Source organism: Protopterus annectens, chromosome 8.part0, assembly GCF_019279795.1.
Source record: "Protopterus annectens isolate FY-2018-M chromosome 8.part0, PAN1.0, whole genome shotgun sequence".
Lineage (NCBI taxonomy): Eukaryota > Metazoa > Chordata > Ceratodontiformes > Protopteridae > Protopterus > Protopterus annectens.
In genome coordinates this window covers 1,829,923,980-1,829,936,273 of record NC_056741.1, presented here as the reverse complement: position 1 = coordinate 1,829,936,273, position 12,294 = coordinate 1,829,923,980, and the positions used below count along the sequence as shown (strand labels likewise).

At 43.5% G+C, this 12,294-nt stretch overlaps 1 protein-coding gene across 1 annotated transcript in view; it reads right to left on the bottom strand.

The window, feature by feature from the left end:
- SF3B3 (splicing factor 3b subunit 3) overlaps positions 1 to 12,294 on the bottom strand; it is a 2,130,119-nt gene that overhangs the window by 442,804 nt on the left and 1,675,021 nt on the right. The window contains exon 31 of the mRNA XM_044079526.1: positions 3,754 to 3,852. Within this exon, the coding sequence (XP_043935461.1) occupies positions 3,754 to 3,852 (99 nt within the window). The remainder of the gene's footprint in view (positions 1 to 3,753; positions 3,853 to 12,294) is intronic.

Here is a 12,294-nt window from a genome sequence, read left to right as displayed (position 1 = left end):
GACCACAGCACTTACAAATATTTAGTAGTTGAAAAACCCAAAATACCTTGCATCTTTGGCATTCCCAAAGCGCATAAGAATAGCCTTGATCCACCCCTCAGACCAATTGTGTCAGCTGAAGGTTTTATAACGGCACCTTTAGCCAAATTTGTGGACCTATGGATGTGATTGACCTTTTTGGGTGTATTCCCCATGATTTGGGATTACACTGGTTTGAAGAAAAGTTGGTTGCAAGCAAAAAGTTGACATATGGATTTTAGGAACACCTTAACCTTGATGGAAGTAGTATTAAAAAATAATTACATCTACTTCCAAGGAGAATATTTTAAACAAGAAAAAGGTGTTGCAATGGGGGCACACTGCGCCCCAGTTTATGCCAACATCATTATGGCATATTGGGAAGAAAAATATCTTCTCAATTCTCCCTTTCTGAATGAATGCGTTTTATACACAAGGTTTTTAGACGACTTGTGTTTTTTCTGGAAAGGCAATTATGAAGAATTCACCAATCTTTTGACGTACGTCAATAGTACTTCCAGTTTTCTAAAGTTCACTAGCAACTTTGATCTCAAAGAATTGAGATATCTGGATGTTTGTATTGGCAAAAATAAAGGAAGGTTCACATCATGTATTTTCAGAAAGGAAACCTTCTCCAATTCTTACTTGCACTACACCAGTTGCCACCCCCCTCACCAAAAGAAGGGGGTTCTGAAAGGGCAACTGGTGCGGTTGAGTAGAATGACCTCTGACAACAAGGTATTTTTGGAAGAAGTCAATTTTCTAAAGAACTTATTTATCAGGAGAGGTTATCCTTTAGAATTATTCAACAAGGTGTTTGAAGAAGTAAATATGAAAAGAGCAGATTCTTTTGCCCCCATTTTGGGTAAGGACGAAAATGTGTTGTTAAATCAACAACAGGAACAGAAGTTTGTAGAAAATAAGACAGGACTTATCACTACTTTTAGTGAACAATCAGCATTTGTAATAAATATTTTTTCCAGGGAATGGAATAGTTTTTCCAAAATATCAGACTTGGAATATATATTTGGCAATCAACTAACCCACATTTATCGTAAAGGAAAAAGTATTAAAAATATTTTGGAAAGTGGCTTTAATGCTAACTCTATAAATAAAAGTAACAAACCAAAGAAAGGGTTATATAAATGTGGGAAATGTAGTTACTGCACACACTTATTTTGTGGTGATACTATGTATTTACAAGCGAGATGTAAGACCTTACATTTAAACACCTTTGCTAATTGTGACACTAATGGAATCATTTATATTGCTACTTGTAAAAAATGTCCTTCCTTTTATGTAGGAAAGAGTGAAAGAAGGCTCAGGCAAAGAATATATGAGCACTTATATGATGTTAAAGTAAAAAATGAGAAAAATGCACTTAGTAAGCATTCATTAAAATGTGGAACTCCGGGTTATCAATTCTTTATTTTGGAGGTTGTTCCCACCAATCCTAGGGGTGGTATGTGGGAAACACTCATTGAATATAAGGAATTGTATTGGCAACTCCTTTTGGACGCAAATCGAAATTTTGGGCTTAATGACATGGTGTCATTAGCCCCAGTATTAAAACTGAGGGCTGCAAAGCTTTAATTTAATTTTATTTGATGTTTAATGTTTTTTATTTCATTAGGAGTGAATCCCTAAAGTACTCAGGATACCCAATCACTTTTATATAAAAAGCTTTCATGTATTTTTAGATGTTGTTTAAACCAAAACCACAAGATGGTGCTACACTCTAATTTAACTTACTACAAGAAACGCAGCACCTTGATTTTAAAAGTTTTTAAAAGATTTTAAAATATTTATTAAATAATTGTTACTGGATTATTGAAGTTAATATTAAATTTTAGATTATTAGTATCTTTAACTTCAGATTTGTATGTTTTTTAACAATGGAATTTTTATGTATTCATAAGTATCAACCACCATTTAAATAATTTGGAATTTTATTGGTCAATTGAGCGCTGACAGAGTTTGAATGTCATATAAAAGCACATTTATTTTAATATGGTTGACATTGCTGAAGAAGTTGGCGACGAAAACGTTTTATCTGAATACGTTATATCAGTTCTGTATCACTGTTTTATCAGTGTTTTCAGTTGGTGTTGGCGTGTTGGTGTGTTACATTTCACCTTGGTGCTTTGAGAATAAAGCATTTTCAGCTTTCCAGGATCAGGATTTATTTGTGCTTGGTACAGTGGTGGTGTTTTCACGTTTATCTGCAGTGGTGGCAATAACAGCTGGGTCTGCCAATGGCGGTTTAACCAGGCATTTTTGGTCCTCTGGTACTTTATAGAAGTGGTCAGGATGCTTAGGGGCTGGAGGAAGGGAATCAGGGGCCTTTGAACCAAAGCTGAAGGCATCCAAGTAGGCAGGTAGAACAGGGGGAACTAATGAAGGGTTCCTTTTATTTTGGGGGGGGGTCAGTCATTTGGGAAGTGTCCCATTTAAAGCAATCCATCTTGGTGGTGATGTGTTACCAAAAGTAATGTCCTGGGTGGGGGGGGATCCCCCTCCACAGATTCCTCATCAGGAGAGCAATATTCCTAGGGGGAGGCATTCTGGGAAACATAAGAAATGGACTCTTGTGAGGATGAGAAGGAAGAATCATGCTCTTTTTCCCTGACTTGGGGGTTCATGGTTTGGAGGGAAGAAGCAGAGGCAGGCCTAGGGCTTAGAAGAGGGAGGGTGGAGGTGCCTGAGGCTGAGGCCTGCATGAGAGAGGAGGTGAAGGTCTGCCAATCTGGCATAGCTTCTGCAGAGGTGGAGGAATGTTTAGTTTTCTGCTTCTTTTTGACCGGGGAGGAAACAAAGTGGCCTGGCGTCGGGCTTGGACCATAACACATCCGAAGTCTGGATCCCTGCCGGAGGTTCTACTGAATCTGGTTGCTCCTCGACATCGACGGCTGTCAATGTCTGGGTAAGTTCTGAGGATAAGTTCTGAGGATGTGCCAGTCAGCTGCAAAACAGCTTCCTTGAGGGACGTCGCTGAAGTCGAAGGAACCACAGTGCGTGCCTCAACCCCTAGATCGGCGTTGGCGGTGCATCGGGCTGCAGAGATTGACAAATAGTGCAGGAGGAGTGATCATGTTCTCGGCCAACGCAAAAAACACACTTGTCATTGGCGTCTTTATGGGGTATCTGGCGCCTGCACTGGAACTTTCCCTGTTTCCCTGACATCAGCTAAAGGCTGCAACAACCAAGCAATAGCAAGAACAATTGGCAAAAATAAGAAATTAGAAACCCAACGGGTTACTTATCTTTAAGATGCGATGTCTGTGAATAGGTGATCTTACGATGCGAAAGTCGTCTGGGGCTGAAAAGTTCTGAGGATTGTGCATGCAGGCGTCACATTTAAGGCCCCTGGTTTATAGCCCTACGTGCGACATCCCACGCACACTGCAACAGCCAAGCTGAAGATTTTGTATAGGAGCTGACATACGAGTCGCCTGAGGGCAGAAAACCCCACACCTAGAATACTGCAACATAGTAACAGAAGGACATCAAAGGACCCAGATACATATGGGCATGTAGGCGTGTGCATGTGTTTAACAAGGTGTGCAAAACAGCTGCAAAACTTCAGTCAGACTGGAAGTCAACAACAGATAAGTTTGTTCATCATAACCATGGTATGGAGAAGAAGACAATGAGCTGATAACATCTTGCAAGTTTTCACATACTGTAAACTTCTACAGAATCAAACTGATGAACAGGCAGATCTGCAGGTAGTACCTTCTGTGAGGCACCATTCAGAAGTCCTCTATCCCATAACGCTTTGTTTCCTGTTGGGTCCTCATCTACATCATCATTTGTATTCGGGGGCAATCGCACCTACAGGAATAATACAAGGGTACAAGACCTGAGCCACAGCAACAAGAACCAACAAAAAAGCAAAATAAGACAGAAGACAACATATGTATTTACTATGTACAATAAATAAAATACTTACAAAGGTTTACTGATAGAATCCACATTTCTGGAAATATATAATTAAATATGCTTTTCATAAAGTACAGCCATAGTCTTTCTTTTTCAAAAATGTCTTCTTTGCCGTCATCCAGGCAGTGTAATTACTAGCCACTTACTGAACTGTACCCAGAGATCTAACTTTTACTGGCCTTTTTATTTTAAACTCCTCCTCAGCAAGAGCTTTTATCAACCTGCTGCTAAGTTGTGCAGCCATCTTGGAAGTTATGAGTGAGAGTTAATGTCAAAAAGTTCCGAGTGCCATGGGTACCATACAAGAGGTAACGTTCCCCATTAGCATGGAAGTCCAAACTGGATGAGAAAAGGCATGGAGAAATTTGAGTAGCTCTACAGTTTTGCTAGATGTTTAAGTGGAGTCACTGCTGCAGTCATAACTTATTTGGTTTCAAAGCCTCCCTCATGTAAACATCACATTCACAGGGCACGGCTAGCCTAAGAAAGATGGATTCTTTCTTTCCCACCCATCCCAGCAATGTTTTCCTTTGTAAGGATGAACAACCCAAAGCTGACGGTATAGAAATGGTGATGTCGAGAAATATGCCTGTAGACTCAAGATTGAGACAATGGACAAGTTTAGAATGGCATCTAAATATAAGAAAAGTACAGTTTTGTACCTACCATAAATGTAGATTTTCGAGTGCATACCCTGCTGCAGTCATCACACTTGGGTTATCCTGCCATCAGGCGGTCCCACAGTCGGCCCGAATTCCAAAGTCTTGGTCCGGTGTCGGTTGCTGTTGCTTCTTCCCTGACGTCAGAGCGCCAGGGGTATATCAGAGGCATCCGATTATATATATACACACATATAGCGATATGGAAAAATAAAACAAAACCCTTAGGCACAAGCAAATACGCCATAGAGGTAGTATAGAATAGAGTGGTAGAGATAAGTTCAGCTAGTTCAGAGGGGATGGAGGAAGGGTAACCTGGACTGCAGCAGGGTATACACTCAAACATCTACATTCATGGTAGGTACAAAAAGTACAGTTTTGTACCTACCATAAATGTAGATGTCCGAACAGGATAGCATCTGCAGTCATAACAAATGGGTTGTCCTGTCGTCAGGCAGCCCTTCAGTCGGCCGGATTCCAAAGTCTGGGTCTGGCCTCGGCTGGTGTCGCACTTCACCCGACGTCATCTCTGCTGGTCTTCGGGTATAAAGGCATCAGCCGACGCCATTTTCCTCGGTGTTTCTTGCCCCAGATGCCAGTTGCCCTCTTGGAAAGCTAAATTTTGGAGAAATGCCAATGTTTCCAAAAAAGTAGAAGGCAAACACAAAAAATAAGCATGTATGTACATATATACAAACAAATACACCATAAGAGACCCCCCAGCTAGCTATTAGGAGGGTAAATACCCTAGGAGTACCACAGAGGGGAAGGAGGGTGGGTAATCCTGACTGCAGATGCTATCCTGTTCGGACATCTACATTTATGGTAGGTACAAAACTGTACTATGTCCTTCAAGGATGCATCTGCAGTCATAACAAATGGGTAGAATACCATAGCCAAACTAGGGGAGGAGGAAGAAGAATTATGGTGTAGTTAGGATCCCTTGCAATACAGCAGTGGCAAACCCTGCTCGGGATCTAGAGTATAGAGGTAAGTTATAATGCTTGGCAAATGTATGCACGGAGGTCCAAGTAGCCGCCTCAATAATGTCCTTGGTTGCCACTCCTCGTAAGAAAGCTGTGGTAGTGGCTGTAGCTCTTGTAGAGTGAGGTCTTATGTTCTGTGGAATTGGTTTTCCATGGTAGGAGTAACAGAATCTTATGCAATTTCCTATCCATTTGGAGATTGTCTGTTTGGAAATTGCTTTTCCTTCCCTTCCTGTTGCATAGGCTACTAAAAGCTGGTCAGTTTTTCTGTTACCTTTGGTTCTGTCCAGGTAGTAGCGTAACTGTCTATGTACATCCAAGGTATGCAGCAGTCTTTCCCCCCTGTTCTGTGGATTGGGAAAGAAGGTAGGTAGGTGGAATGCCTGGTTTAGAGACACTCTGGATACCACCTTAGGCATAAATGTAGGATTAGTTCTCATGGACACTCTATCTTGATGGAAGATTAGGAAGGGTTGTACTGCCATTAAGGCTTGTAGTTCCGAAACCCTCCTTGCTGAAGTAATTGCCAGTAGGAAAGCAGTTTTCCATGATAGGTGTTGAAGGTCTGCAGTTGCTGCTGGTTCAAATGGGGGGAGTGTCAATTTTTCTAGCACAAAGTTCAGGTCCCATGCTGGTAATGGTGGTTTCCTAGGAGGTTTTACATTCTTGATTCCTCTGAGGAACTGCCTGAGTAGAGGATGTGAGAAGACAGGGGGATCGAAGCTATATTCTGCAGAAATAGCTGATGCATGTATCTTGATGGAGGAATAGGACAGGCCTGTATGGAGAAGCTCTGCCAAGTACTCCAGGATGTTAGCAATATCTATCTTCGACACATCTTTTCCTCTTTCAGTACTCCAAATGACAAACCTTTTCCATTTTCCTGCATAGTTCCTTCTTGTTGAAGGTCTGTGGGCTTCAAGGATAATGTCTTTAACCCTTTGGGATAAAGTCTGGGTTAGTTGCTGTTATGTGATGTTCCAGGCAGTCAGTTGCAGAGTTTTTAGGTTTGGATGCATGATGTTGTAGTTGTTCTGAGTTAACATCAAAGGCATCAGGGTAGTGTCCACATTCTCCCGAGACATGCTCCTCAGCAATGGATACCAGTGTTGTCTTGGCCAATTCGGAGCTATCAGAATTATCCTTGGACGTTCCTCTTTGATTTTCAGTAGTACCTTGTGCATCAAAGGAAGAGGTGGAAATGCATATGCTGTCAGGCCTTTCCAACTGAAGGATAGAGAGTCCACCTTCCATGCAAGTGGGTGGTATGTCCTTGTGCAGAATTTCTTGAGCTGGTGATTGAGTGGGGATGCGAATAGGTCTATTTGTGGCATTCCCCATTTCTTTGTGATGGCCTTGAAGATGTCCGGGTGTAGCATCCATTCGTGAGCATCCGAGGTAGTTCTGCTTAACATGTCTGCTAGGGTGTTTTCTTTTCCGGTACAAATATTGCCTGTAACTGGATGTTGTAGCTCAGAGCCATATTCCAAAGGTCCAGAGTCATTCTGCATAGGGGGTATGAATGAGTGCCTCCCTGTTTGTTGATGTACCACATGACTGTGGTGTTGTCTGTCCTTATCATTAAATGGCCTTCCTTGAGGAAAGGTCTGAAATTCTGGATTGCTAGTTTTACTGCCAGCATTTCTTTTTGATTTATGTGCAGGTGCAGCTGGTCTGGAGTCCATAATCCTTGTATGCATTTGTCCAACATGTGTGCCCCCCAGCCTAGGTCTGAGGCGTCCGTTGTGATGGTTTGACTTGTTTGAAAGTTGTGGAAGGGCAAGCCTGGGTTTGACTGGCATGCTTGAGCCCACCATAGGAACTCTTGTTTCAGGCATGGGATTAGTGGGATTTCGGTTTCTAAGCTGTGCCTGTGTTGAGACCATAAATTCTTTAGGTACCACTGTAGCTTTCTCATATGCAGTCTGGCATGGGGACCAGGATTATGCATGATGCCATGAAGCCCAAGGCCTGCAGTACTTTTCTTGCTGTTAGTTTGTTCTGCTTTGTTAATGCCAAGAAGTAAAGAGGAGTTGTTCTTGTTTTTCTGCAGTTAGGAATGCCATCTGTTTTACTGTGTCCAATTCCGCACCCAGGAATGTTCTTGTTTGGGATGGTATCAGTCTTGACTTTTTTAAATTGACTGTGTATCCCAGGGCTTGTAGTAAGCAAATGACTCTTTGTAAGTCTTTTGTCAGCTTGCTTTTGTTGTCCGCTTGTATCAGGCAGTCGTCCAGGTATGGATAAATTTGGATTCCCTGTAGCCTGCAATGAGCGATTACTGATGCCAGGCATTTTGTGAATACTCTGGGCGCAGTAGATAAGCCAAAGGGCAATGCTGAGAATTGATAATGCCCTGATCCTGCAAGTAATCTGAGGTATCTTCTGCAATTTGGTCGTATGGGGACGTGCAGGTATGCCTCCTTGAGATCTAGAGTTACCAGCCAACACTCCTTGCCCAGCATGGGAAGAAGTTGCTGTAGGGTCAGCATTTTGAATTTTGGGACAATGATGAATGTGTTTAAGACGGACAGGTCGAGAATAGGTCTCCAACTTTTCTCTTTTCTTGGTACTAGGAAAAGTCTGGAGTAGAATCCTTTGCCCTGTTCTGTTAGTGGTACTCTTTCCACAGCTCTCATCTTTGTTAATTGAGCTATCTGCTTTAGAGCTTCTGTTTTTGATTTGGAGGTAGGTTTGGCATTCCTCTTTACTGGTAAGGTGTGGAAGTGAAACCTGTAGCCTTGGTCTATGGTTTGCAAAATCCACTTGTCTTTTGTGATATAGTGCCAATTTTTTGAAAATAAGGCTAACTTTCCGCCTAAAGGTGCTGCTGTTTGTTCCTGGTAGGCGGTGTCAGAGCCAAGTCACTGTGATTGTCCTGTTGCAGTGGCAGTGGTTGTGTCTGTGCCTCGTTGGTTATTGCCTTGCCACTGGCGTCCTCTGTAGGCACCTCCTCTGGATTGATTTCTGCCTCTGGAACGCCTATTCCTGCCTCTCTGAGATTTTGAGGAGTCTGGAAAGGACCAATTTTTGGAAGGCCAGTTCCTGCTAAACCTTGGGGGCTGAACCTGTAAGAAATCCTTAACTGTTTGTACAGATTTTGCCTTCTCTTCCATTTTCTTCATTACTTGCTGAGCAGGAGTACCAAACAGACTGGCCTTATCCATAGGAGCATCTAACAGCTTTGCTTTAACATGATCCGCAAGACCTGTTCTTTCAACCATGCATGCCTTCTTATAACTGTGCCAGTCATGGCTGATCTAAATGAAGCCTCCAGTGCATCATAGCCACATTTTAAAGAATGGTTACTAACCTGCTGAATGTTATTCACCATTTCTAAAACATATTTCTTATCTAAGGAGTCATCAGAGGACAGTTTAGTTAACTGATCAAGCATAAACTCTTGGTATTGGATCATATGAAACTGACAGTTCAAAGCTCTAGCTGAGAGAGTAGCAGAGGTGTAAACTTTTTTCCCCCATCTCTCTAAGGACCTGGATTCCCTTTCAGAAGGGAGAGGGTTTTTTGCTGAGGTCGAAGATACTGCCTTAGGCCCCTGGGAGATAGTCTCAGGATCTGCAAGTGGGGCCTTGTATAGGTGGTGATGAGTGTCTGGTACCCTGTAAAACCTATCTGGTTTGGCAGGGGCTGGAGGTAAAGTATCAGGAGCAGTGCAAACATCATTAAATGCATCATCCACAACAGGCAGAACAGGAGGTATAGCTAAGGGCCTATGTTGTGGTAAGTGTAGAAAGGTCCTAAGCCTTTTCTTGAATCTGAGAAATCTTGTCCCTGCCATTGGAATTGTTCTCTCATGGCATGTAAGGTTTCCCCAAAGGAAAATTCCTCTGGTGGAGAGGCAGATGGAATAGATTCTTCAGCATCGGAATCTTCATAAGTAGAAAAAGGAGCCTCTGGATGTTCTGTAATGTCTGAGTCATCCGAAGAATCATCAGAGGGCACTGGCTCTGGGGGCTCTACTCTAGGTCTCTTTTCTGGAGGCTGAGAGGCCCTGTCTGGGTGAGATTGGGATCCCCTAATTAAAGAGATGGGATCCTCTGCCAGAGTAAGCATTTGTGAACTGGAACTGGGCCTGTGTGAGGGGGGCTTAACAGGCACTGATTTAGCAGTTTTGGCTGCTTTAGCCCTGGCAAAGGCCTTAATAGACATGGCTGCAGGAGGCCTAGCAGCACCACGTGCTGGGGTAGAGACATCCAAAGGGATGGTGTCTGATAATTCACTAGGAACCACATTAGTAGGCAAAACTTCAGAGGCCGATTCAACTAGGGTAGCAGGAGCCTCGGTAGTAGTCATGGATTCGGCTGAAGATTGACCCGTTTGCTGGGTTTCGCCCGAAACCGAGACACTCGCGGTTTGCTTAACCGTGGTTCCGGCCGAAACCGCGGACCGCGAGTGTCGGTCTTTTTCTTTGCGTTTTTTAACAATTTGAGTAGTCGGAGGATCCGACTGCATAATGTACACAAAATCTGAGCCGAAAAACTGTTCAGCAAACTCCGACCGACGTCTAAGCGTTCGTCGGTTGAAGGAAGCACAGGCTAAACAGGCTGCTACGTCGTGGTCTGGGCCTAAACAAGGAAAGCAGTAAGAGTGGAAATCTTTATGAGGTATTTGTTTCCCACAAGTTAAACAGTTATTTACTTTTTCTGACATCGGCTGAGGCAAGAAAGAGTCCCCAACGGGGTACTTAGCTTTTTAGAATTCTTCGAAGTAGTATTCGGTAGTAGTAATCTCTGGATCTGACCGACCGGCACTTGCGAACAGCTTCTGCTTCGGGCGCCACGTGGCAAGAAAGACTGAGGAAAATGGCATCGGCTGATGCCTTTATACCCGAAGACCAGCAGAGATGACGTCGGGTGAAGTGCAACACCAGCCGAGGCCAGACCCAGACTTTGGAATCCGGCCGACCGAAGGGCTGCCTGACGACAGGACAACCCATTTGTTATGACTGCAGATGCAACCTTGAAGGACATCTGTACTATGTTCATCGTGTTACCCTGGTGCAGTCATCACACTTGGGAAGAATCCCAAAGCTAAGGATGGGAGGTGGAGTTAAACAGGGTTAGAGGAGACTAGAAGGCCCTGCAAAACTGCAGGGGCGAAGCCAGCTCTAGTCTTCGAGTAAAGTGGCAAGTGGTAATGTTTGGTGAAGGTGTGTACTGAACTCCAAGTTGCAGCTTCCAGAATATCCTTGGTTGGCACCCCTCTGAGGAAGGCTGTAGATGTTGCTGCTGCTCTGGTAGAGTGGGGCCTTATGGTAGCAGGAACTGGTTTTCCATGGTGTGTGTAGCAAAAACATATGCAATGTCCTATCCATTTGGAAATGGTCTGTTTTGAGATGGCCTTTCCTTGTGATACTATAGCACAGGATACAAAAAGCTGGTAAGATTTTCTGAAAACCTTAGTTTTATCCAAGTAGTAACTTAGCTGCCTGTGAATGTCCAAGGAATGCAGGAGTCTTTCTCCTTTGTTCTGTGGATTTGGAAAGAAGGTGGGTAAATGGATGGCTTGATTTAGAGCCACACTGGATACCACCTTAGGCATAAAGGAGGGGATAGTTCGTAGAAAAACTCTGTCTTGATGAAAAATGAGGAAAGGCTCTACTGCCATTAGTGCCTGAAGCTCTCTAACTCTTCTAGCTGAAGTAATTGCTAGGAGCAGGGCAGTCTTCCATGATATAAACTTTAAGTCAGCTGAGAAAGCGGTCTCAAAAGGAGGTAGTGTGAGTTTTTCCAGAACAAAGTTGAGGTCCCAAGTAGGTGTTGGTGCTCTCCTGGGAGGCCTAATGTTTTTGGCCCCTCTGAGAAACTGCCTTAGGAGTGGATGTGAAAATAAGGGAGGATCCGTGTTGTAGTGAGCAGAAATAGCGAAGGCGTGGATTTTAATAGATGAAAAAGAAAGCCCTTTGTGCAACATCTCAGTTAAATATTGCAGAATCTGAGGTATGTCAGGCTGAAGGGTATTTTGGCCTTTAGCTTGGTTCCAGGCGCAAAACCTTTTCCATTTGTCTGAGTAGGCTTTCCTGGTGCTGGGCCTCCTGGCCTCCAGAATAACATCCATAACAGCTTGTGAGACTCTCTTCAAGAGGAATCTTGATGAGTGTATGGGAGATCGTAGGTTTACCCCGGGTATCACTCCTGGGTCACTGTTAGACAGAGGCACAGTATACTAACCTCGAAAAAGGGCATAGCAAAATAAATTTAAAATGGGTGGCGAGAGCCAAACACATTCTGGATAGGCTTATAAATGCCCCAGGGCAGATAGCCTAGTATAAACCTATGAGAGAGGAGCTGGCTGGTTGCTTAGGTGATATGCCATGCAGCCAAGTTTAAGGTTTTGAGCTGGCTGTGTAGAAATTGACTGTCTTGCTGTGTGAGCAGGTGGGTAATTTGTGGTAGAATCCATGGTGGGCCCTGGGCCATATTCCTTAATAGTGGGTACCAGTGCTGGTGTGGCCAAGTCTGGGGCAATGAGTATCATTCGGGGTCTCTCCATCCTGACTTTCAGTAGCACCTTAGTGAGAAGGGGCAATGGAGGAAAGGCATATACTGTTAGCATTTTCCAACTGAATGAGAGTGTGTCCACTTTCCAAGCTTGATGGTGAAAAGTCCTTGTGCAAAATTTTGTTAGCTGATAGTTTTGAGGGCTGGCAAACAGGTCTATGTCTGGAA